The 21554-nt window shown below is 52.8% G+C and overlaps 1 protein-coding gene across 1 annotated transcript in view; it reads right to left on the bottom strand.

Moving 5' to 3' along the window:
* LOC140385688 (unconventional myosin-X-like) overlaps nucleotides 1-21554 on the bottom strand; it is a 706039-nt gene that overhangs the window by 426461 nt on the left and 258024 nt on the right. Inside the window, exons 8-10 of the mRNA XM_072468099.1 lie at nucleotides 11857-11941; nucleotides 10381-10484; nucleotides 8137-8266 (exon numbers count right to left, since the gene is read on the bottom strand). Coding sequence (XP_072324200.1) covers nucleotides 8137-8266; nucleotides 10381-10484; nucleotides 11857-11941 — 319 coding nt within the window. The remainder of the gene's footprint in view (nucleotides 1-8136; nucleotides 8267-10380; nucleotides 10485-11856; nucleotides 11942-21554) is intronic.

The following is a 21554-nucleotide window of genomic DNA, read 5'->3' as shown; positions in this document are numbered from 1 at the left end:
GTTCTCCCTCTCCACCTGCCCGTTTACCCGGGGGTTATAGCTGGTTGTCCTGCTGGAGGCTATACCCCTGCTGAGCAGGAACTGACGCAGCTCATCGCTCATGAATGAGGATCCCTGTCACTGTGGATGTAGGCGGGGAAACCGAACAGAGTGAAGATGGTGCTGGGGGCCTTGATGACGGTGGCAGGCGTCATGTCGGGGCATGGGATGGCGAAGGGGAACCAGGAGCACTCATCAATTACGTTGAGGAAGTACACGTTGCGGTCGGTGGAGGGGAGGGGGCCTTTAAAGTCCATGCTGAGGCGCTCAAAGGGGCGGGAAGCCTTCACCAGGCGCAAGAGAGGGAGAGGGAGGGAGAGACACAGAGAGACAGACAGAAAGAGAGACAGATAGACAGACTGAGACAGAGTGAGAGACAGACAGAGAGTGTGAGAGAGAGAGAGAGACAGAGACAGAGAGAGAGAGAGACAGAGAGAGCGACAGAGAGAGACAGAGAGAGAGACACATGTCATGATATTCAGATGACCATCACAGCACATACATACACACATAATGATGGACAGATCAACGGACCAATCAACACACAAAACACGACAGCCAATCACAGCAAGAGCATACACAGTTCAAAGCAGGGAACACGACACTTCCTGGGCATTTGAGCAGGAGACGGCTCAGGGCACAGACCTCATTGCCAGCCACTCAGAGGTTCACCATGTGCTGAATACCAGAGTTTAATATGTTAATAGTTCATTGAAATAAAACTGCGTTGTACCATTCGCAACCGTGTTGGTTTGTCTGTGTGTCAGAGTACCCAACACTTCATGGTACCAGGAGTGATTTGACACCTACCCACAAATCTGCCATCCTGCGCCATGGACACCGTCAACACACCGCAGCCGCTGCAAGTCGCTGGGAACCTCGGCGTAAATTGGAAGCTGTTCAAACAGCGTTTCCAGCTCTTTCTGGAAGCCAACGAAAAGGAGAGCGCCTCGGACACCAGAAAGATCGCCATCCTCCTCCCCACCGCAGGGCAGCACGCCATCCATGTCTACAACTCCCTGGTGTTCGCGGAAGGCAAGGACAAATCCAAATACAAGACGGTCCTTCTCAAGCTCGACCAACACTTCAACGTCGAGGTCAACGAGAGCTTCGAGAGGTTTGTCTTCCAGCAGCGCCTGCAAGGTGAGGAGGAGCCCTTTCAGTCATTCCTCACCCATCCCCGCATCCTCGCGCAGTCTTGCGGATACGACACCACCTCAGATTCCATGATTCGGGACCAGATCGTTTTTGGGGTTGCCTCGGGCACCCTACGCCAGCAGCTTTTAAAAATAAAAGGCCTCACCCTAGCCTCCGCAATCGAAGCCCGTGTCCTGCACGAAAACGCGACTAGCCGCTATGCACAATTTCAGGCGACCGAATCAGCGCGGCCGGGCTCCTACGTGGCCGGATCGGCGAGCCAGGTGCCCCACGAGGTCGAACGGGTCCAGGCGATCGGGTTCCTCCCGGCCCGCGGCCCGGACGACGTCGCCCATTCCGCGCGCTTTTCGGGGCCTCCCGCGCTTGTGCGCGGCAAAACCTACGGCAACACTGAGGGATGTGATGCGCAGGCGCGCCCGCGCAAGACCGAACTGCACGTGCGCAGTGGCGCAACGAACGTCATGACGTCACGACGTGCGGCAACTGTGGAGCTGCACATTTAAAGCGGCAATGTCCCGCCAGAACCCGACAATGTCTCCGCTGTGGCAAGGTGGGTCACTACGCTGCCCGCTGTCGAGCAGCTCAACCTGCCAATATTCCCCAACTCCGACAACCTCGCAGGGACGTGCGGACCATTCAGCCTCCCCATTACGAATCTTGCCCAGACAACATCCAGACCGGTGACACAGATGACCGAGACGCCTTCCGTGTTGCGGTCATTGATGGGAACCGAGTTAACACGGTCAATCCGGGTGATGAATGGTGTGCCACCCTGACGGTCAACCGATCGCCGATCACTTTCCGCCTGGACACTGGCGCCTCCGCCAACCTCATAGCATGGTCAGCCTTCTACGCCATGAAGGTCAGACCACCAATTCGGCCGTCCCGGTGCAGGATGGTCGACTACACGGGAACGTTATCCCGGCTACGGGATCCTTCCAGCTCCAGGTGACACACAACACACACACGGCCACACTCTCGTTTGAGATAGTCGGCTCATCGAAGGACTCCCTGCTGGGCGCACAGGCATGCAAGGCTCTCCACCTCGTGCAACGAGTCCACACTCTCTCTCCAGACGGCACTCTGACTTCCCGGATGCAGAGTTTAACGCACAGCTCCAATCGCTCCTCGCCCACAACCAGGAGGCATTCGAGGGCATGGGAACACTGCCATACACCTATAGAATTCGGCTCAAACCAGACACCACCCCGGTCATTCACGCATCTCGCAGGGTCCCAGCGCCACTCAAAGACCGCCTCAAGCAGCAGCTGCAGGATCTCCAGGACCAAGGGGTCCTATCCCGGGTCACGGAGCCCACGCCGTGGGTCAGCTCCATGGTGTGTGTCAAGAAGCCCTCTGGCGAGCTCCGCATCTGTATTGACCCAAAAGACCTCAATAACAATATCATGAGGGAACACTACCCCACACCCAAACGGGAGGAGATCACGAGTGAAATGGCCCAGGCGAGAATATTTACCAAACTGGATGCCTCTAAAGGCTTTTGGCAGATCCAACTGGATCCGTCCAGCCGAAAGCTGTGCACCTTCAACACCCCTTTCAGCAGGTTCTGCTACAACAGAATGCTATTTGGCATCATCTCGGCATCCGAGGTATTTCACAGGATCATGGAACAGATGATGGAGGGCATCGAAGGGGTGCGCGTCTACGTTGACGACGTCATCATCTGGTCCACCACACCACAGGAGCACATCAATCGTCTCCAGCGTGTCTTTGCGCGGATACGGGAACACGGCCTGCGCCTCAACCGAGCCAAGTGTTCTTTCAGCCAAACCGAGCTGATGTTTCTGGGGGACCACATTTCCCGGTCAGGGGTCCGTCCGGATGCAGACAAGGAGAGCGCCATCACAGCCATGCCGCAGCCGGCAGACAAGAAGGCAGTGCTTCCTAGACATGGTCAACTTCCTGGGGAAGTTCATTCCCAACCTTGCCTCCCACACGACGACTCTGCGCCACCTCGTCAAAAAGTCCACAGAGTTCCAGTGGCAACACACACACCAGCTGGAATGGGAGGAGCTCAAACTCAAGCTCACCACTGCACCGGTATTGGCGTTTTTCGACATGTCTCGTGCCACTAAAATCTCGACTGATGCCAGCCAGTCCGGCATTGGGGCAGTGCTCCTGCAGCGGGATGACACTGCGTCATGGGCCCCGGTCGCCTATGCCTCACGGGCCATGACCCCCACAGAACAGCGTTACGCACAGATCGAAAAGGAGTGCCTGGGCTTGCTAACCGGAATAGACAAGTTCCATGACTGCGTGTATGGTCTCCCCCAGTTTACCGTTGAGACTGACCATCGCCCCCTGGTCAGCATCATAAACAAGGACCTGAACGAGATGACCCCTCGCCTCTAGCGCATCCTACTCAAACTCAGGAGGTACGACTTCCAACTGGTCTACACCCCGGGTAAGGACCTTATCATTGCGGATGCCCTATCCACAGCAGTGAGCTCACCGCCTGACTCGGAGGGGTTCGTCTGTCAGGTCGACGCGCAGGTGGCCTTCACATCGGCAAATCTGCCAGCTGACGACTCCAGTCTGGCCCGTATTCGCCGGGAGACTGCGGCTGACCCCCTTCTACAACGGGTGATGCGCCACATGACGGGAGGGTGGCTCAAAGGGCAGTGCCCGCAGTTCTACAATGTCCGAGACGACTTGGCCGTCATTGATGGTGTCCTTCTGAAGCTGGACCGGATTGTGATTCCGCACAGCATGCACAAGCTGGTCCTCGACCAACTACACGAAGGCCACCTGGGGGTCGAGAAGTGCAGGAGGAGGGCCCGAGGGGCGGTATACTGGCCGGGCATCAGCGACGATATTGCCAACATGGTGATCAACTGTACAACCTGCCAAAGGTTTCAGCCGGCGCAACCTCCTGAGACGCTTCTGCCCCATGAGCTGGTGACGTCCCCCTGGGCGAAGGTGGGTGTGGACACGCGCTCGGCAGGGATTATGTCATCGTCGTCGACTACTTCTCCAACTACCCAGAAGTCATACGCCTGCACGATCTGACGTCGTCTGCTGTCATCAGGGCCTGCAAAGACACCTTCGTTCGCCACGGCATTCCGATTACGGTCATGTCGGACAATGGGCCCTGTTTCGCCAGCCAGGAATGGTCGTCCTTTGCTGCCTCGTATGGCTTCACACACGTGACGTCCAGCTCTCTGCACCCCCAGTCCAACGGAAAGGCGGAGAAGGGCGTTCACATCGTCAAGCGGCTCCTCTGCAAGGCTGCTGCTGCTGGGTCGGATTTCTGCCTAGCCCTGCTGGCCTATCGCTCGGCTCCACTCGCCACTGGTCTCTCACCAGCCCAGCTGTTGATGGGTCGCGCCCTCAGGACCACTGTGCCTTCCATTCTGGCACCAACAATCGACCATGCTCCGATACTGCACCTGCAGTATGCAACTGCAGCGCGGTCGCCAGAAGAGGTCATATGACTCACGGGCAACTGATCTTCCCGCCCTGGCCCCTGGAGACGAAGTCCGCATCCACCTACCAGAAGGTGGCTGGTCAGCATCTGCCGAAGTTCTCCGGCGCGTGGCTCCCCGCTCGTTCCTGGTTCGCATGCCTGATGGATCCGTTCATAGGCGCAATCGCCGGGCTCTTCGCCTGCTTCCACCCTCGCTACGAGACCTTACACCGACACCGTACCCTCCTGTTGTTCCTGATTTCGACTTTGTGGAGCTGCCTGCTCCAATGCCCCTTCCGTCGTCGCCCGTGGCCAGGCCCGCTCCTCAGCCGGTGGTTCCAGACCTACCCTTGAGGCGGTCAACCCGAATTCGTCGCCCACCTCCTCGACTGGACTTATGAGACTGTTTGTACATTGAACTAATGCAACCACTTTGTTAATATGTTTATGTTCTTATCGTTACAGGAATTCGTTTTCTCGTTCAACGTTTCCCCGTTCTTTGTTAATGGTACAACCTCGTTGTTATGTCACACCCGACATCGCCCCTTGTATATAGTTTAGCCCCGTGTACATGCTGTAAATATCGCACACACACATTTAGCTACACTCAGTACACATCTCTATTTATAACCACGTAGGCACATGATCCTGTAAAAAAAGTGGGATGTCATGATATTCAGGTGAACATCACAGCACACACACACACACACACAATGATGGACAGATCAACGGACCAATCAACACACAAAACACGACAGCCAATCACAGCAAGAGCATACACAGTTCAAAGCAGGGAACACGACACTTCCTGGGCACTCGAGCAGGAGAGAGCTCAGGGCACAGACCTCATTGCCAGCCACTCAGAGGTTCACCATGTGCTGAATACCAGAGTTTAATATGTTAATAGTTCATTGAAATAAAACTGCGTTGTACCATTCGCAACCGTGTTGGTTCGTCTGTGTGTCAGAGTACCCAACACTTCAGGACAGACACAGAGAGACAGAGAGAGAGACAGAGAGAGAGACAGAGACAGAGACAGAGACAGAGACAGAGAGAGAGACAGAGAGAGAGAGAGAGAGAGAGAGAGACAGAGAGAGAGAGAGAGAGAGAGAGAGGGGCTGTTTAGCACAGGGCTAAATCGCTGACTCTGAAAGCAGTCAAAGCAGGCCAGCAGCACGGTTCAATTCCCGTAACAGCCTCCCCGAACAGGCGCCGGAATGTGGGGACTAGGGGCTTTTCACAGTAACTTCATTGAAGCCGACTTATGACAATAAGTGATTTTCATTTCATTTCATTTTCATTTCAAGAGAGAGACAGAGAAAGAGAGACAGACAGAGACAGAGAGAGAGAGGGACAGAGAGAGAGGGACAGACAGACAGACAGAGAGAGAAGAGAGAGAGAGACAGAGAGAGAGAGACAGAGAGAGTGACAGGGAGAGAGACAGACAGACAGAGAGACAGAGAGAGGGAGAGGGAGGGTGAGAGAGAGAGAGAGACAGAGACAGAGAGAGAGAGAGAGACAGGCACAGACAGAGAGAGACAGACAGACAGAGAGAGAGAGAGACAGAGAGAGAGAGAGAGAGTGAGACAGTGAAGAGAGAGAGAGACAGAGAGAGAGAGAGAGAGAGAAGCAAGATAGAGAGAGAGAGACAGAGAAGAGCGAGAGAGACAGTGACTGAGAGGGAGAGACAGAGAGAGAGAGACAGAGAGAGAGTTACTGAGGGAGAGAGAGAGACTGAGAGAGAGACAGAGAGACAGTGACTGAGAGAGACAGAGAGACAGTGACTGAGGGAGAGAGAGAGGGACAGTGACTGAGAGAGAGACAGAGAGACAGTGACTGAGGGAGAGTTACTGAGGGAGAGAGAGAGACAGTGACTGAGAGAGAGACAGAGAGACAGTGACAGAGAAAGAGTTACTGAGGGAGAGAGAGAGACAGAGAGACAGTGACTGAGAGAGAGACAGAGAGACAGTGACTGAGAGAGAGAGACAGAGACAGAGACAGTGACTGAGGGAGAGAGACAGAGAGACAGTGACTGAGAGTGAGAGAGAGACAGTGACTGAGAGAGAGAGAGACAGAGAGACAGTGACTGAGAGTGAGAGAGAGACAGAGAGACAGTGACTGAGAGAGAGACAGCGAGACAGTGACTGAGAGAGACAGAGAGACAGTGACTGAGAGAGAGACAGAGAGAGACAGAGAGACAGTGACTGAGAGAGAGAGAGACAGTGACTGAGAGTGAGAGAGAGACAGAGAGACAGTGACTGAGAGAGAGACAGAGAGACAGTGACTGAGAGAGAGACAGAGAGACAGTGACTGAGGGAGAGAGACAGAGAGACAGAGAGAGAGAGAGAGACAGAGAGACAGTGACTGAGAGAGAGACAGAGAGACAGTGACTGAGAGAGAGACAGAGAGACAGTGACTGAGAGAGAGAGAGAGACAGAGAGACAGTGACTGAGGGAGAGACAGAGAGACAGTAACTGGGGGAGAGACAGAGAGACAGTGACTGAGGGAGAGACAGAGAGAGAGAGACTGAGAGAGAGAGAGAGACAGTGACTGAGAGAGAGAGACAGAGAGAGAGAGACAGAGAGAGACACAGAGACAGTGACTGAGGGAGAGACAGAGAGACAGTGACTGAGGGAGAGACAGAGAGAGAGAGACTGAGAGAGAGAGAGAGACAGTGTCTGAGAGAGACAGAGAGACAGTGACTGAGAGAGAGACAGAGAGACAGAGAGACAGTGACTGAGAGAGAGACAGAGAGACAGTGACTGAGAGAGAGACAGTGACTGAGAGAGAGACAGAGAGACAGTGACTGAGAGAGAGACAGAGAGACAGTGACTGAGAGAGAGACAGAGAGACAGTGACTGAGGGAGAGTTACTGAGGGAGAGAGAGAGACAGAGAGACAGTGACTGAGAGAGAGACAGAGAGACAGAGAGACAGTGACTGAGAGAGACAGACAGACAGTGACTGAGAGAGAGACAGAGAGACAGAGAGACAGTGACTGAGAGAGAGACAGAGAGACAGTGACTGAGAGAGAGACAGTGACTGAGAGAGAGACAGAGAGACAGTGACTGAGAGAGAGACAGAGAGACAGTGGCTGAGAGAGAGACAGAGAGACAGTGACTGAGGGAGAGTTACTGAGGGAGAGAGAGAGACAGAGAGACAGTGACTGAGAGAGACAGACAGACAGTGACTGAGAGAGAGACAGCGAGACAGAGAGACAGTGACTGAGAGAGAGACAGAGAGACAGTGACTGAGGGAGAGAGAGAGGGACAGTGACTGAGAGAGAGACAGAGAGACAGTGACTGAGAGAGAGACAGAGAGACAGTGACTGAGAGAGAGACAGAGAGACAGAGAGACAGTGACTGAGAGAGAGACAGAGAGACAGTGACTGAGGGAGAGTTATGATCGATGTGTCTGAGCATAAATCTGCTTCTGTATCTGACCCTTGCTGAATGTTCCAGTCCGTGCCATACATTCGCCACCCCTGACCCCACGTACCCCTGACCCCACGTACCTTCTTTCGTCGAGATCTGAGCGCCCCCAGCAGTGACAAACTCAATGTTTCCGAGACGTAACACTCCGGAGAGCAACTTGAACACATCCTGGATTTCCTCTCTGTCAAACCCCATCACCAAGAACGCGTCCTGGGGAGAGGAAAACATTCACCTCACAGGACACAGTCTACCACACGCAGCCCACCCCATGGCCCTGAAACATACCCATGGGCCCTGAACCCTCCCCATGGGCCCTGAACCCTCCCCATGGGCCCTGAACCCTCCCCATGGGCCCTGAAACCTCCCCATGGACCCTGAAACCTCCCCATGGGCCCAGAAACATACCCATGGGCCCTGAAACCTCCCCATGGACCCTGAACCCTCCCCATGGGCCCTGAACCCTCCCCATGGGCCCTGAAACCTCCCCATGGGCCCTGAACCCTCCCCATGGGCCCTGAAACATACCCATGGGCCCTGAACCCTCCCCATGGGCCCTGAAACCTCCCCATGGACCCTGAAACCTCCCCATGGACCCTGAAACCTCCCCATGGGCCCTGAACCCTCCCCATGGGCCCTGAAACATACCCATGGGCCCTGAACCCTCCCCATGGGCCCTGAAACATACCCATGGGCCCTGAACCCTCCCCATGGGGCCTGAACCCTCCCCATGGGCCCTGAACCCTCCCCATGGGCCCTGAACCCTCCCCATGGGCCCTGAAACCTCCCCATGGACCCTGAAACCTCCCCATGGGCCCTGAACCTTCCCCATGGGCCCTGAACCCACCCCAGGGGCCCTGAACCCTCACCATGGGCCCTGAACCCTCCCCATGGGCCCTGAAACCTCCCCATGGGCCCTGAAACCTCCCCATGGGCCCTGAATCTTCCCCATGGGCCCTGAACCCTCCTCATGGGCCCTGAACCCTCCCCATGGGCACTGAAACCTCCCCATGGGCCCTGAACCCTCCCCATGGGTCCTGAACGCACTCCATGGCCTCTGAACCCTCCCCATGGGCCCTGAACCCTCCCCATGGGCCCTGAACCCTCCCCATGGGGCCTGAACCCTCCCCATGGGGCCTGAACCCTCCCCATGGACCCTGAACCCTCCCCATGGACCCTGAACCCTCCCCATGGGCCCTGAACCCTCCCCATGGGCCCTGAACCCTCCCCATGGGCCCTGAACCTTCCCCATGGGCCCTGAACGCACTCCATGGCCTTGAACCCTCCCCATGGCCCTGAACCCTCCCCATGGGCCCTGAACCCTCCCCATGGGGCCTGAACCCTCCCCATGGGGCCTGAACCCTCCCCATGGACCCTGAACCCTCCACATGGGGCCTGAACCCTCCCCATGGGGCCTGAACCCTCCCCATGGGGCCTGAACTCTCCCCACATGCCCTGAACCCTCCCCATGCCCCTGAACCCTCCCCATGGGCCCTGAATCCTCCCCATGGCCCTGAATCCTTCTCATAGATTTCATAGATTTCATAGAATTTACAGTGCAGAAGGAGGCCATTCGGCCCATCGAGTCTGCACCGGCCCTTGGAAAGAGCACCCCACCCAAGCACACACCACCCTATCCCCATAACCCAGCAACCCCACTCAACCAACACTAAGGGCAATTTTGGACACTAAGGGCAATTTAGCATGGCCAATCCACCTAACCTGCACATCTTTGGACTGTGGGAGGAAACCGGAGCACCCGGAGGAAACCCACGCACACACGGGGAGAACGTGCAGACTCCGCACAGACAGTGACCCAGCCGGGAATCGAACCTGGGACCCTGGAGCTGTGAAGCAATTGCGCTAACCGCTATGCTACCGTGCTGCCCTGGGCCCTGAACCTTCCCCATGGGCCCTGAACCCTCCCCATGGGCCCTGAACCCTCCCCATGGGCACTGAAACCTCCCCATGGGCCCTGAACCCTCCCCATGGGTCCTGAACCCATTGCACATGACCCAGCCTCATGGGTTAAGACCCCTTCCCTATTGGCCATGACTCCTCCACACAGGCCAGGCCCCGTTTCCAAGACATGAGTACCACCCATTGATCAGGATTATTCTCCAGGGGCCACGACCTTTCCCCATCCTCCCCCCACCACCCACAAAGGGTCAGTTCGAGAAGGAGAACCCTGAATACCCTCCAATCCCAAATCCCCCAACTGAACCAACTTTTGGCCCCTGCCTCCAAAGATAGGCTTGACCCTCAAACTCTTGTAAACTCCATTCCTCTTGTCTGTGGGTAGTGGCACCTCACACAATTCAACTCACCATCACTTTCTCAAACACCAGGTTATCATCCAGATTCTCATCCCTCACACACCCCGATTGTCCCAGGTAACGATAGCATTCTGCCTCTGACAGGTGTAAGGCCTCTAGTCAATGAGCGAAGGGATAGAGACACAGTTCAGCATCGGAAAGACACACTCCTGGCTCCAATAACACAATGACTGACCCCCTCCTCAATCCCCACCTCCCCACCCTCCATTCCCCATCCCTAGTCCCCACCTAACCCCACCCACTCCCCCATTCTTACCCCCTCCTCATCCCCATCCTATCCCCAACACACCACGTCCCCAACCTCACACACTCCCTCACCCCTACCCACGTCCATCCTTAACCCCATCACTGACCCCTCGCCGAACCTTCCCCATCCCCACCCTCTCTCCATGTCTGCAACATTTCCCCACCCCTACCCTTTCCCTCACAACCTCTTCCATTGTATGTGGAGTGAGGGGGAAGGGGTGTGGACGAGAAAGACCCCTGGGTGAAGGTCAGGACGGTGACCCCGGGGTGAAGGTCAGGACGGTGACCCCGGGGTAAAGGTCAGGACGGTGACCCGGGGTGAAGGTCAGGAGGGTGACCCCGGGGTGAAGGTCAGGACGGTGACCCCGGGGTGAAGGTCAGGACGGTGACCCCGGGGTGAAGGTCAGGACGGTGACCCCGGGGTAAAGGTCAGGACGGTGACCCCGGGGTGAAGGTCAGGTTGGTGACCCCGGGGTAAAGGTCAGGATGGTGACCCCGGGGTAAAGATCAGGATGGTGACCCCGGGGTAAAGGTCAAGATGGTGACCCCGGGGTGAAGGTCAGGATGGTGACCCCGGGGTGAAGGTCAGGATGGTGACCCGGGGGTGAAGGTCAGGATGGTGACCCCGGGGTGAAGGTCAGGATGGTGACCCCGGGGTGAAGGTCAGGATGATGACCCCGGGGTGAAGGTCAGGATGGTGACCCCGGGGTGAAGGTCAGGATGATGACCCCGGGGTAAAGGTCAGGATGGTGACCCCGGAGTGAAGGTCAGGATGATGACCCCGGAGTGAAGGTCAGGATGATGACCCCGGAGTGAAGGTCAGGATGATGACCCCGGGGTAAAGGCCAAGATTGTGACCCCGGAGTGAAGGTCAGGATGATGACCCCAGAGTGAAGGTCAGGATGATGACCCCGGAGTGAAGGTCAGGATGATGACCCCGGAGTGAAGGTCAGGATGATGACCCCGGAGTGAAGGTCAGGATGGTGACCCCGGAGTGAAGGTCAGGATGGTGACCCCAGGGTGAAGGTCAGGATGGTGACCCCGGAGTGAAGGTCAGGATGGTGACCCCAGGGTGAAGGTCAGGATGGTGACCCCGGGGTGAAGGTCAGGATGGTGACCCCGGGGTGAAGGTCAGGATGGTGATCACGGGGTGAAGGTCAGGATGGTGACCCCGGGGTAAAGGTCAGGATGGTGACCCCGGGGTGAAGGTCACAACCTTACCTTTCTGTTGTGGGTCTGCTCCGGCCAACAGTGCATAGAAGATGTGATAGTTCCTCTCCGCTGGATTCTGTCTGACTACCCGATTCTGGAATAAACAAAGAACAAAGAAATGTACAGCACAGGAACAGGCCCTTCGGCCCTCCAAGCCCGTGCCGACCATGCTGCCCGACTAAACTACAATCTTCTACACTTCCTGGGTCCGTATCCCTCTATTCCCATCCTATTCATGTATTTGTCAAGATGCCCCTTAAATGTCCCTATCGTCCCTGCCTCCACTACCTCCTCCGGTAGTGAGTTCCAGGCACCCACTACCCTCTGCGTAAAAAACTTGCTTCGTACATCTACTCTAAACATTGCCCCTCGCACCTTAAACCTATGCCCCCTAGTAATTGACCCCTCTACCCTGGGGAAAAGCCTCTGACTATCCACTCTGTCTATGCCCCTCATAATTTTGTAGACCTCTATCAGGTCGCACCTCAACCTCCTTCGTTCCAGTGAGAACAAACCGAGTTTATTTAACCGCTCCTCATAGCTACTGCCGTCCATACCAGGCAACATTCTGGTAAATCTCTTCTGTACATTCTCTAAAGCCTCCACATCCTTCTGGTAGTGTGGCGACCAGAATTGAACACTATACTCCAAGTGTGGCCTAACTAAGGTTTTATACAGCTGCAACATGACTTGCCAATTCTTATACTCAATGCCCTGGCCAATGAAGGCAAGCATGCCGTATGCCTCCTTAAACTACCTTCTCCACCTGTGTTGCCCCTTTCAGTGACCTGTGGACCTGTACTCCTAGATCTCTTTGACTTTCAATACTCTTGAGGGTTCTACCATTCACTGTATATTCCCTACCTGCATTAGACCTTCCAAAATGCATTACCTCACATTTGTCCGGATTAAACTCCATCTGCCATCTCTCCGCCCAAGTCTCCAAACAATCTAAATCCTGCTGTATCCTCTGACAGTCCTCATCGCTATCCGCAATTCCACCAACCTTTGTGTCGTCTGCAAACTTACTAATCAGACCAGTTACATTTTCCTCCAAATCATTTATATATACTACAAAGAGCAAAGGTCCCAGCACTGATCCCTGTGGAACACCACTGGTCACAGCCCTCCAATTAGAAAAGCATCCCTCCATTGCTACTCTCTGCCTTCTATGGCCTAGCCAGTTCTGTATCCACCTTGCCAGTTCACCCCTGATCCCGTGTGACTTCACCTTTTGTACTAGTCTACCATGAGGGACCTTGTCAAAGGCCTTACTGAAGTCCATATAGACAACATCTACTGCCCTACCTGCATCAATCATCTTAGTGACCTCCTCGAAAAACTCTATCAAGTTAGTGAGACACGACCTCCCCTTCACAAAACCGTGCTGCCTCTCACTAATACGTCCATTTGCTTCCAAATGGGAGTAGATCCTGTCACAGTGATTAGAGTCAGTGAGACAGGAACCCCTCCCCAACCCTCAGCAAATGTGAGGTGAGAGGTCATGGGGAGGACTTATCACAGGCCAAAGGTCACAGCTAGATATCTTTGAGTTGTGGGGGTGAGACCCACGCAGACACGGGGAGAATGTGCAAATCTACACGGACAGTGACCCGTGGTCGGGATCTGTTGCAGCTGTACAGAACCCTGGTAAGGGGGGTCGGGGTCTGTTGTAGCTGTACAGAACCTTGGTAAGGGGGGTCGGGGTCTGTTGCAGCTGTACAGAACCCTGGTAAGGGGGGTCGGGGTCTGTTGTAGCTGTACAGAACCCTGGTAAGGGGGGTCGGGGTCTGTTGTAGCTGTACAGAACCTTGGTAAGGGGGGCCGGGGTCTGTTGCAGCTGTATAGAACCCTGGTAAGGGGGGTCGGGGTCTGTTGTAGCTGTACAGAACCCTGGTAAGGGGGGTCGGGGTCTGTTGTAGCTGTACAGAACCCTGGTAAGGGGGGTCGGGGTCTGTTGTAGCTGTACAGAACCTTGGTAAGGGGGGTCGGGGTCTGTTGCAGCTGTATAGAACCCTGGTAAGGGGGGTCGGGATCTGTTGCAGCTGTACAGAACCCTGGTAAGGGGGGTCGGGGTCTGTTGCAGCTGTATAGAACCCTGGTAAGGGGGGTCGGGGTCTGTTGCAGCTGTATAGAACCCTGGTAAGGGGGGTCGGGATCTGTTGCAGCTGTACAGAACCCTGGTAAGAGGGGTCGGGGTCTGTTGCAGCTGTATAGAACCCTGGTAAGGGGGGTCGGGATCTGTTGCAGCTGTATAGAACCTTGGTAAGAGGGGTCGGGGTCTGTTGCAGCTGTATAGAACCCTGGTAAGGGGGGTCGGGGTCTGTTGCAGCTGTATAGAACCCTGGTAAGGGGGGTCGGGATCTGTTGCAGCTGTACAGAACCCTGGTAAGAGTGGTCGGGGTCTGTTGTAGCTGTACAGAACCCTGGTAAGAGGGGTCGGGGTCTGTTGCAGCTGTATAGAACCCTGGTAAGGGGGGTCGGGGTCTGTTCCAGCTGTATAGAACCCTGGTAAGGGGGGTCGGGGTCTGTTCCAGCTGTATAGAACCCTGGTAAGGGGGGTCGGGGTCTGTTGCAGCTGTATAGAACCTTGGTAAGGGGGGCCGGGGTCTGTTGCAGCTGTATAGAACCCTGGTAAGGGGGGTCGGGGTCTGTTGCAGCTGTATAGAACCTTGGTAAGAGGGGTCGGGGTCTGTTGTAGCTGTATAGAACCTTGGTAAGGGGGGTCGGGATGTGTTCCAGCTGTATAGAACCTTGGTAAGGGGGGCCGGGGTCTGTTGCAGCTGTATAGAACCTTGGTAAGGGGGGACGGGGTCTGTTGTAGCTGTATAGAACCCTGGTAAGGGGGGTCGGGATGTGTTCCATCTGTATAGAACCTTGGTAAGGGGGGTAGGGATGTGTTCCAGCTGTATAGAACCTTGGTAAGGGGGGCCGGGGTCTGTTGCAGCTGTATAGAACCTTGGTAAGGGGGGACGGGGTCTGTTGTAGCTGTACAGAACCTTGGTAAGGGGGGTTGGGATGTGTTCCAGCTGTACAGAACCTTGGTAAGGGGGGTCGGGGTCTGTTGTAGCTGTATAGAACCTTGGTAAGGGGGGTTGGGATGTGTTCCAGCTGTACAGAACCTTGGTAAGGGGGGTTGGGGTCTGTTGTAGCTGTATAGAACCTTGGTAAGGGGGGTCGGGATGTGTTCCAGCTGTACAGAACCCTGGTAAGGGGGGTCCGGGATGTGTTCCAGCTGTATAGAACCTTGGTAAGGGGGGTCGGGGTCTGTTGTAGCTGTATAGAACCTTGGTAAGGGGGGTCGGGGTCTGTTGTAGCTGTATAGAACCCTGGTAAGGGGGGTCGGGGTCTGTTGTAGCTGTATAGAACCTTGGTAAGGGGGGCCGGGGTCTGTTGCAGCTGTATAGAACCCTGGTAAGGGGGGTCGGGGTCTGTTGTAGCTGTACAGAACCTTGGTAAGGGGGGTCGGGGTCTGTTGTAGCTGTATAGAACCCTGGTAAGGGGGCCGGGATCTGTTGCAGCTGTATAGAACCTTGGTAAGGGGGGTCGGGATCTGTTGCAGCTGTACAGAACCTTGGTAAGGGGGGTCGGGGTCTGTTGCAGCTGTATAGAACCTTGGTAAGGGGGGCCGGGGTCTGTTGCAGCTGTACAGAACCTTGGTAAGGGGGGTCGGGGTCTGTTCCAGCTGTATAGAACCTTGGTAAGGGGGGTCGGGGTCTGTTGTAGCTGTACAGAACCCTGGTAAGGGGGGTCGGGGTCTGTTGCAGCTGTATAGAACCTTGGTAAGGGGGGTCGCGGTCTGTTGTAGCTGTATAGAACCTTGGTAAGGGGGGTCGGGGTCTGTTGCAGCTGTATAGAACCCTGGTAAGGGGGGTCGGGGTCTGTTCCAGCTGTATAGAACCTTGGTAAGAGGGGTCGGGATCTGTTGCAGCTGTACAGAACCCTGGTAAGGGGGGTCGGGGTCTGTTGCAGCTGTATAGAACCTTGGTAAGGGGGGTCGGGATGTGTTCCAGCTGTATAGAACCCTGGTAAGGGGGGCCGGGGTCTGTTGTATCTGTATAGAACCTTGGTAAGGGGGGTCGGGATCTGTTGCAGCTGTATAGAACCTTGGTAAGGGGGGCCGGGGTCTGTTGCAGCTGTATAGAACCTTGGTAAGGGGGGCCGGGGTCTGTTGCAGCTGTATAGAACCTTGGTAAGGGGGGTCGGGGTCTGTTGCAGCTGTACAGAACCCTGGTAAGGGGGGTCGGGGTCTGTTGCAGCTGTATAGAACCTTGGTAAGGGGGGTCGGGGTCTGTTGCAGCTGTATAGAACCCTGGTAAGGGGGCCGGGGTCTGTTGCAGCTGTATAGAACCTTGGTAAGGGGGGTCGGGGTCTGTTGTAGCTGTATAGAACCCTGGTAAGGGGGGTCGGGGTCTGTTGCAGCTGTACAGAACCTTGGTAAGGGGGGTCGGGGTCTGTTGCAGCTGTATAGAACCTTGGTAAGGCCGCATGTGGAATACTGTGTTCCATTCTGGCCACCACACTACCAGGAGGATGTGGAGGTTTTGGAGAGGGTGCAGAGGAGGTTTACCAGAATGTCACCTGGTCTGGAGGGTATTAGCTATGTGGAGAGATTCCTCCAGACTCATTTTCTATCAGAACAACATTCACTCTGTGAACTCTGTCCTGTTTTTAATATTTATAAAAACATTGAGAACTGTTTTTTTCTGGTGAGCTATTTCTCAAACTCTAATTGTTCCAATTATTAATCTTTTATTCATCCTTTGCTGCTCTCCAATGCTCCAACCTGCCACCTGTCCTTGCACAATTAAGTAACACAGTAGTAACGTGGAATTCCCTGCCTGCAACAGTAGTGGACTCGCCAACACTAACGGTATTCAAATGGTCATTGGATAGACATATGGACGATAAGGGAATAGTGTAGATGGGCTTTAGAGTGGTTTCACAGGTCGGCGCAACATCGAGGGCCGAAGGGCCTGTACTGTGCTGTAATGTTCTATGTTCTATATGTTTTTTCTTTACCTTTGATTCTATCTTTAAACATTCCAGTTAACCACGGCTGGTGTGTGTCCCTTAGATTTTCTTACTCGTTGCAATGTATCTATTGTGAGGGTCCCTCCTGTTTATTCCCTTAGTTCACCTTTCTTTTATTTTGACGCTATTATTTTTGATCCATGGATGATTAATGGACATGTGTCTTTAAGTCAAGCAGCAGAATTCAGACTTGTCAGCACTGGAGAGAGAGATGGGGTGGGACTCCGTTTGATTAATTGTCTGGTGGCCAGTGAATTGGCCGAAAAGGCTGTACTCTGCCCGGTAACAGGCAGTGATTGGTTCATATCCCAGTGGAATAATTTTCATAGTCCCGAGGAGTTTCAGTTTGATTCCTGAAGACACAGGAACCTCTCTCTCTCTCTCTCAGCTCTCCGTATCTCTCTCCAGGAAATTTGTGAGGGCTGTATTTCTGAACTTGCAGAGAACCTGAATGAATCTATCTACAGGAAAACCATTACAAGCTGCAAACCTGCTTTCTCTCCCCAGAAAGCCTGCGGGTGCTGCATTTCTGAAACTACAGCAGGTCTGAATTAACCTACAACAAAGACTTTGAACTGACGGCAAAGTTCGAAGAGGAGAAAGATGCTAAAAAAACATCTCAAAGACTCTTTTTTCCTTTTAATTATGCTTTTTTACCCCTTTCTGCCCCTCTGCGTATGTGTGTGTGTGTGTTTGTGTGTGTGTGTTTGTGTGTGTTTGTTTGTGTTTGTCTGTCTTGTGTGTGTGTGTGTTTGTCTGTCTTGAAATGAAATGAAAAATGAAAATCGCTTATTGTCACGAGTAGACTTCAATGAAGTTACTGTGAAAAGCCCCTAGTCGCCACATTCCGACGCCTGTTCGGGGAGGCTGGTACGGGAATTGTACGGGACGGTCTTCACCTAAACAATTCTGGGACCAGTGTTCTAGCGAATAGGTTAAATAGGTTGGTCACAAGGACTTTAAACTAGCAAGTTGGGGGAAGGGAAGTGTAAAGCTATGGACAGTATAATGGTTAATGGAGATCAAGGCAGCAGGTCACGTGACAGGTTATTATGTAGAGATATGGGTTCAAAGACAAGGAAAATTAGGAGAAAGGGTAAGAGGAAAAATAAATTGAGAAAAATTACTGATCAAGGTGTTAGGATTCATAACAAAGACATAAAAAACAGCATAAGTGTACTTTACCTGAATGCTCATAGTATACAAAATAAGGTAAATGAGTTGATGGCGCAAATCATCGTGAATGACTATGATTTAGTGGCCATTACTGAAACATGGTTAAAGGATGGTCACGACTGGGAGTTAAATATCCAAGGGTATCAGACTATACAAAAGGATAGAATGGACGGTAAGGGCGGTGGTGTAGCTTTGTTGTTTAAGGATGGCATCGGGGCAATAGTAAGGGATGATATTGGTGCTATGCAGGACAAGGTTGAATCAATTTGGGTGGAAATCAGGAATAGTAAGGCGAAAAGGTCACTGATAGGAGTAGTCTATAGGCCACCAAATAGTAACAGGATGATGGGGCAGGCAATAAGCAAAGAAATAACGGATGCATGTAGAAATGGTACAGCGGTTATCATGGGAGATTTTAATCTGCATATCGATTGGTTTAACCAGGTTGGTAAAGGCAGCCTTGAGGAGGAGTTGTCCGGGATAATTTCCTGGAACAGTATGTAATGGAACCTACAAGGGAACAAGCGGTCCTAGATCTGGTCCTGTGTAATGAGGCAGGATTGATTAATGATCTCATAGTTCGGGATCCTCTTGGAAGGAGCGACCACAATATGGTGGAATTTAAAATACAGTTGGAGGATGACAAGGTAAAATCAAACACTAGTGTTTTGTGCTTAAACAAAGGCGATTACAATGGGATGAGAGAAGAACTAGCTAAGGTAGACTGGGAGCAAAGACTTCATGGTGAAGCAGATGAGGAACAGTGGAGAACCTTCCGAGCGATCTTTCACAGTGTTCAGAAAAGGTTCATACCGACAAAAAAGAAAGACGGTAGAAAGGGGAAAAATCGACCGTGGATATCTAAGGAGGTGAGGGAGAGTATCAAATTGAAGGAAAAAACATACAAAGTGGCAAAAATTAGTGGGAGACTAGAGGACTGGGAAGTCTTTAGGGGGCAACAGAAAGCTACTAAAAAAGCTATAAAGAAGAGTAAGGTAGACTATGAAAGTAAACTTGCTCAGAACATAAAAGCAGATAGTAAAAGCTTCTACAAATATATAAGACAAAAAAGAGTGGCTAAGGTAAATATTGGTCCTTTGGAAGATGAGAAGGGAGATTTAATAATAGGAGACGGGGAAATGGCTGAGGAGCTGAACAGGTTTTTTGGGTCAGTCTTCACAGTGGAAGACACAAATAACATGCCAGTGACTGATGGAAATAAAGATATGATAGGTGAGGACCTTGAGATGATTGTAATCACTAAGGAGGCAGTATTGGGCAAGCTAATGGGGCTAAAGGTAGACAGGTCTCCTGGCCCTGATGGGATGCATCCCAGAGTGTTAAAAGAGATGGCTAGGGAAATTGTAAACGCACTAGTGATAATTTATTAAAATTCACTAGACTCTGGGGTGGTCCCAGAGGATTGGAAAGTAGCAAACGTGACACCACTGTTTAAAAAAGGAGGTCGGCAGAAAGCGGGTAATTATAGGCCGGTAAGCTTAACTTCGGTTGTAGGGAAAATGCTGGAATCTATCATTAAGGAGGAAATAGCGGGCCACCTGGAGGGAAATTGTCCCATTGGGCAGACGCAGCATGGGTTCATAGAGAGTAGGTCATGTCTGACTAATTTGGCAGAATTCTTTGAGGACGTTACCAGTGCAGTAGATAACGGGGAGCCAATGGATGTGGTATATCTGGATTTCCAGAAAGATTTTGACAAGGTGCCACACAAAAGGTTGCTGCATAAACTAAAGATGCATGGCATTGAGGGTAAAGTGGTAGCATGGGTAGAGGATTGGTTAACTAACAGAAAGCAGAGAGTGGGGATAAATGGGTGTTTCTCTGGTTGGCAACCTGTAACTAGTGGGGTCCCTCAAGGATCAGTGTTGGGCCCGCAGTTGTTCACAATTTACATAGATGATTTGGAGTTGGGGACCAAGTGCAATGTGGCAAAGTTTGCAGACGACACTAAGATGAGTGGTAAAGCAAAAAGTGTAGAGAATACCGGAAGTCTGCAGAAGGATTTGGATAGGTTAGGTGAATGGGCTAGGGTCTGGCAGATGGAATTCAATGTTGCCAAGTGTGAGGCTATCCATTTTGGGAGGAATAACAGCAGAATGGATTATTATTTAAACGGTAAGATGTTAAAACATGCTGCTGTGCAGAGGGACCTGGGTGTGCTGGTGCACGAGTCGCAAAAAGTTGGTGTGCAGATGCAACAGGTGGTTAAGAAGGCTCATTGAGTTTTGTCTTTCATTGCTAGAGGGATGGAGTTCAAGACTAGTGAGGTTATGCTGCAATTGTATAGGGTGTTGGTGAGGCCGCATCTGGAGTATTGTGTTCAGTCTTGGTCTCCTTACCTGAGAAAGGACATATTGGCACTGGAGGGAGTGGAGAGGAGATTCACTAGGTTGATCCCAGAGTTGAGGGGATTAGATTATGACGAGAGGTTGAGTAGACTGGGACTGTACTCATTGGAGTTTAGAAGGATGCGGGGGGATCTTATTGAAACATATAAAATTATGAAGGGAATAGATAGGATAGATGCGGGCAGGTTGTTTCCACTGGTCAGGGAAAGCAGAACTAGGGGGCATAGCCTCAAAATAAGGGGAGGTAGATTTAGGACGGAGTGTAGGAGGAACTTCTTCACCAAAAGGGTTGTGAATCTATGGAATTCCTTGCCCAGTGAAGCAGTTGAGGCTCCTTCTTTAAACGTTTTTAAGAAAAAGATAGATGCCTTTCTAAAGAATAAAGGGATTCGGGGATATGGTGTACGGGCCAGAGAGTGGAGCTGAGTCCACAAAGATCAGCCATGATCTCATTAAATGGCGGAGCAGGCTCGAGGGGCCAGATGGCCTACTCCTGCTCCTAGTTCTTATGTTATGTGGGGGCAATTTAAAGTGTGAATTAGAAATTAGATAATAGTTATCCAGTTGTATTTGCTACATATTTCATTCTGGTCCTTCTAATAAATAAACAGTAATTGTGTTTATATTTACAAACCTGGTGACTGTAATTATTGAGCAACCAAAGGCCAAAGACTTTGGGTGTTTCTCTAATAACTATTGGGCTATTGGGCAACACGGTAACAGTGGTTAGCACAATTGCTTCACAGCTCCAGGGCCCCAGGTTCGTTCCCGGCTTGGGTCACTGTCTGTGCGGAGTCTGCACATCCTCCCCGTGTCTGCGTGGGTTTCCTCCGGGTGCTCCGGTTTCCTCCCACAGTCCAAAGATGTGCAGGTTAGGTGGATTGGCCATGATAAATTGCCCTTCGTGTCTAAAAAGGTTAGATGGGGTTACGGGGATCGGGTGGAGACGTGGGCTTAAATGGGGAGCTCTTTCCAAGGGCCGGTGTCGACTCGATGGGCCGAATGGCCTCCTTCTGCACTGTGAATTCTATGATTCTATGAATTCACTTGTGTTGTGAGCCGGGGTCTGTGGGACTGGGATTGACCGTGCTCTGGCCCAGGATCATTGTGTTGTGAGTCCGGGGCCAG

This window comes from Scyliorhinus torazame, chromosome 2 (genome assembly GCF_047496885.1).
Source record: "Scyliorhinus torazame isolate Kashiwa2021f chromosome 2, sScyTor2.1, whole genome shotgun sequence".
Classification (NCBI taxonomy): Eukaryota; Metazoa; Chordata; class Chondrichthyes; order Carcharhiniformes; family Scyliorhinidae; genus Scyliorhinus; species Scyliorhinus torazame.
This window is presented reverse-complemented; position numbering and strand designations above follow the sequence as displayed.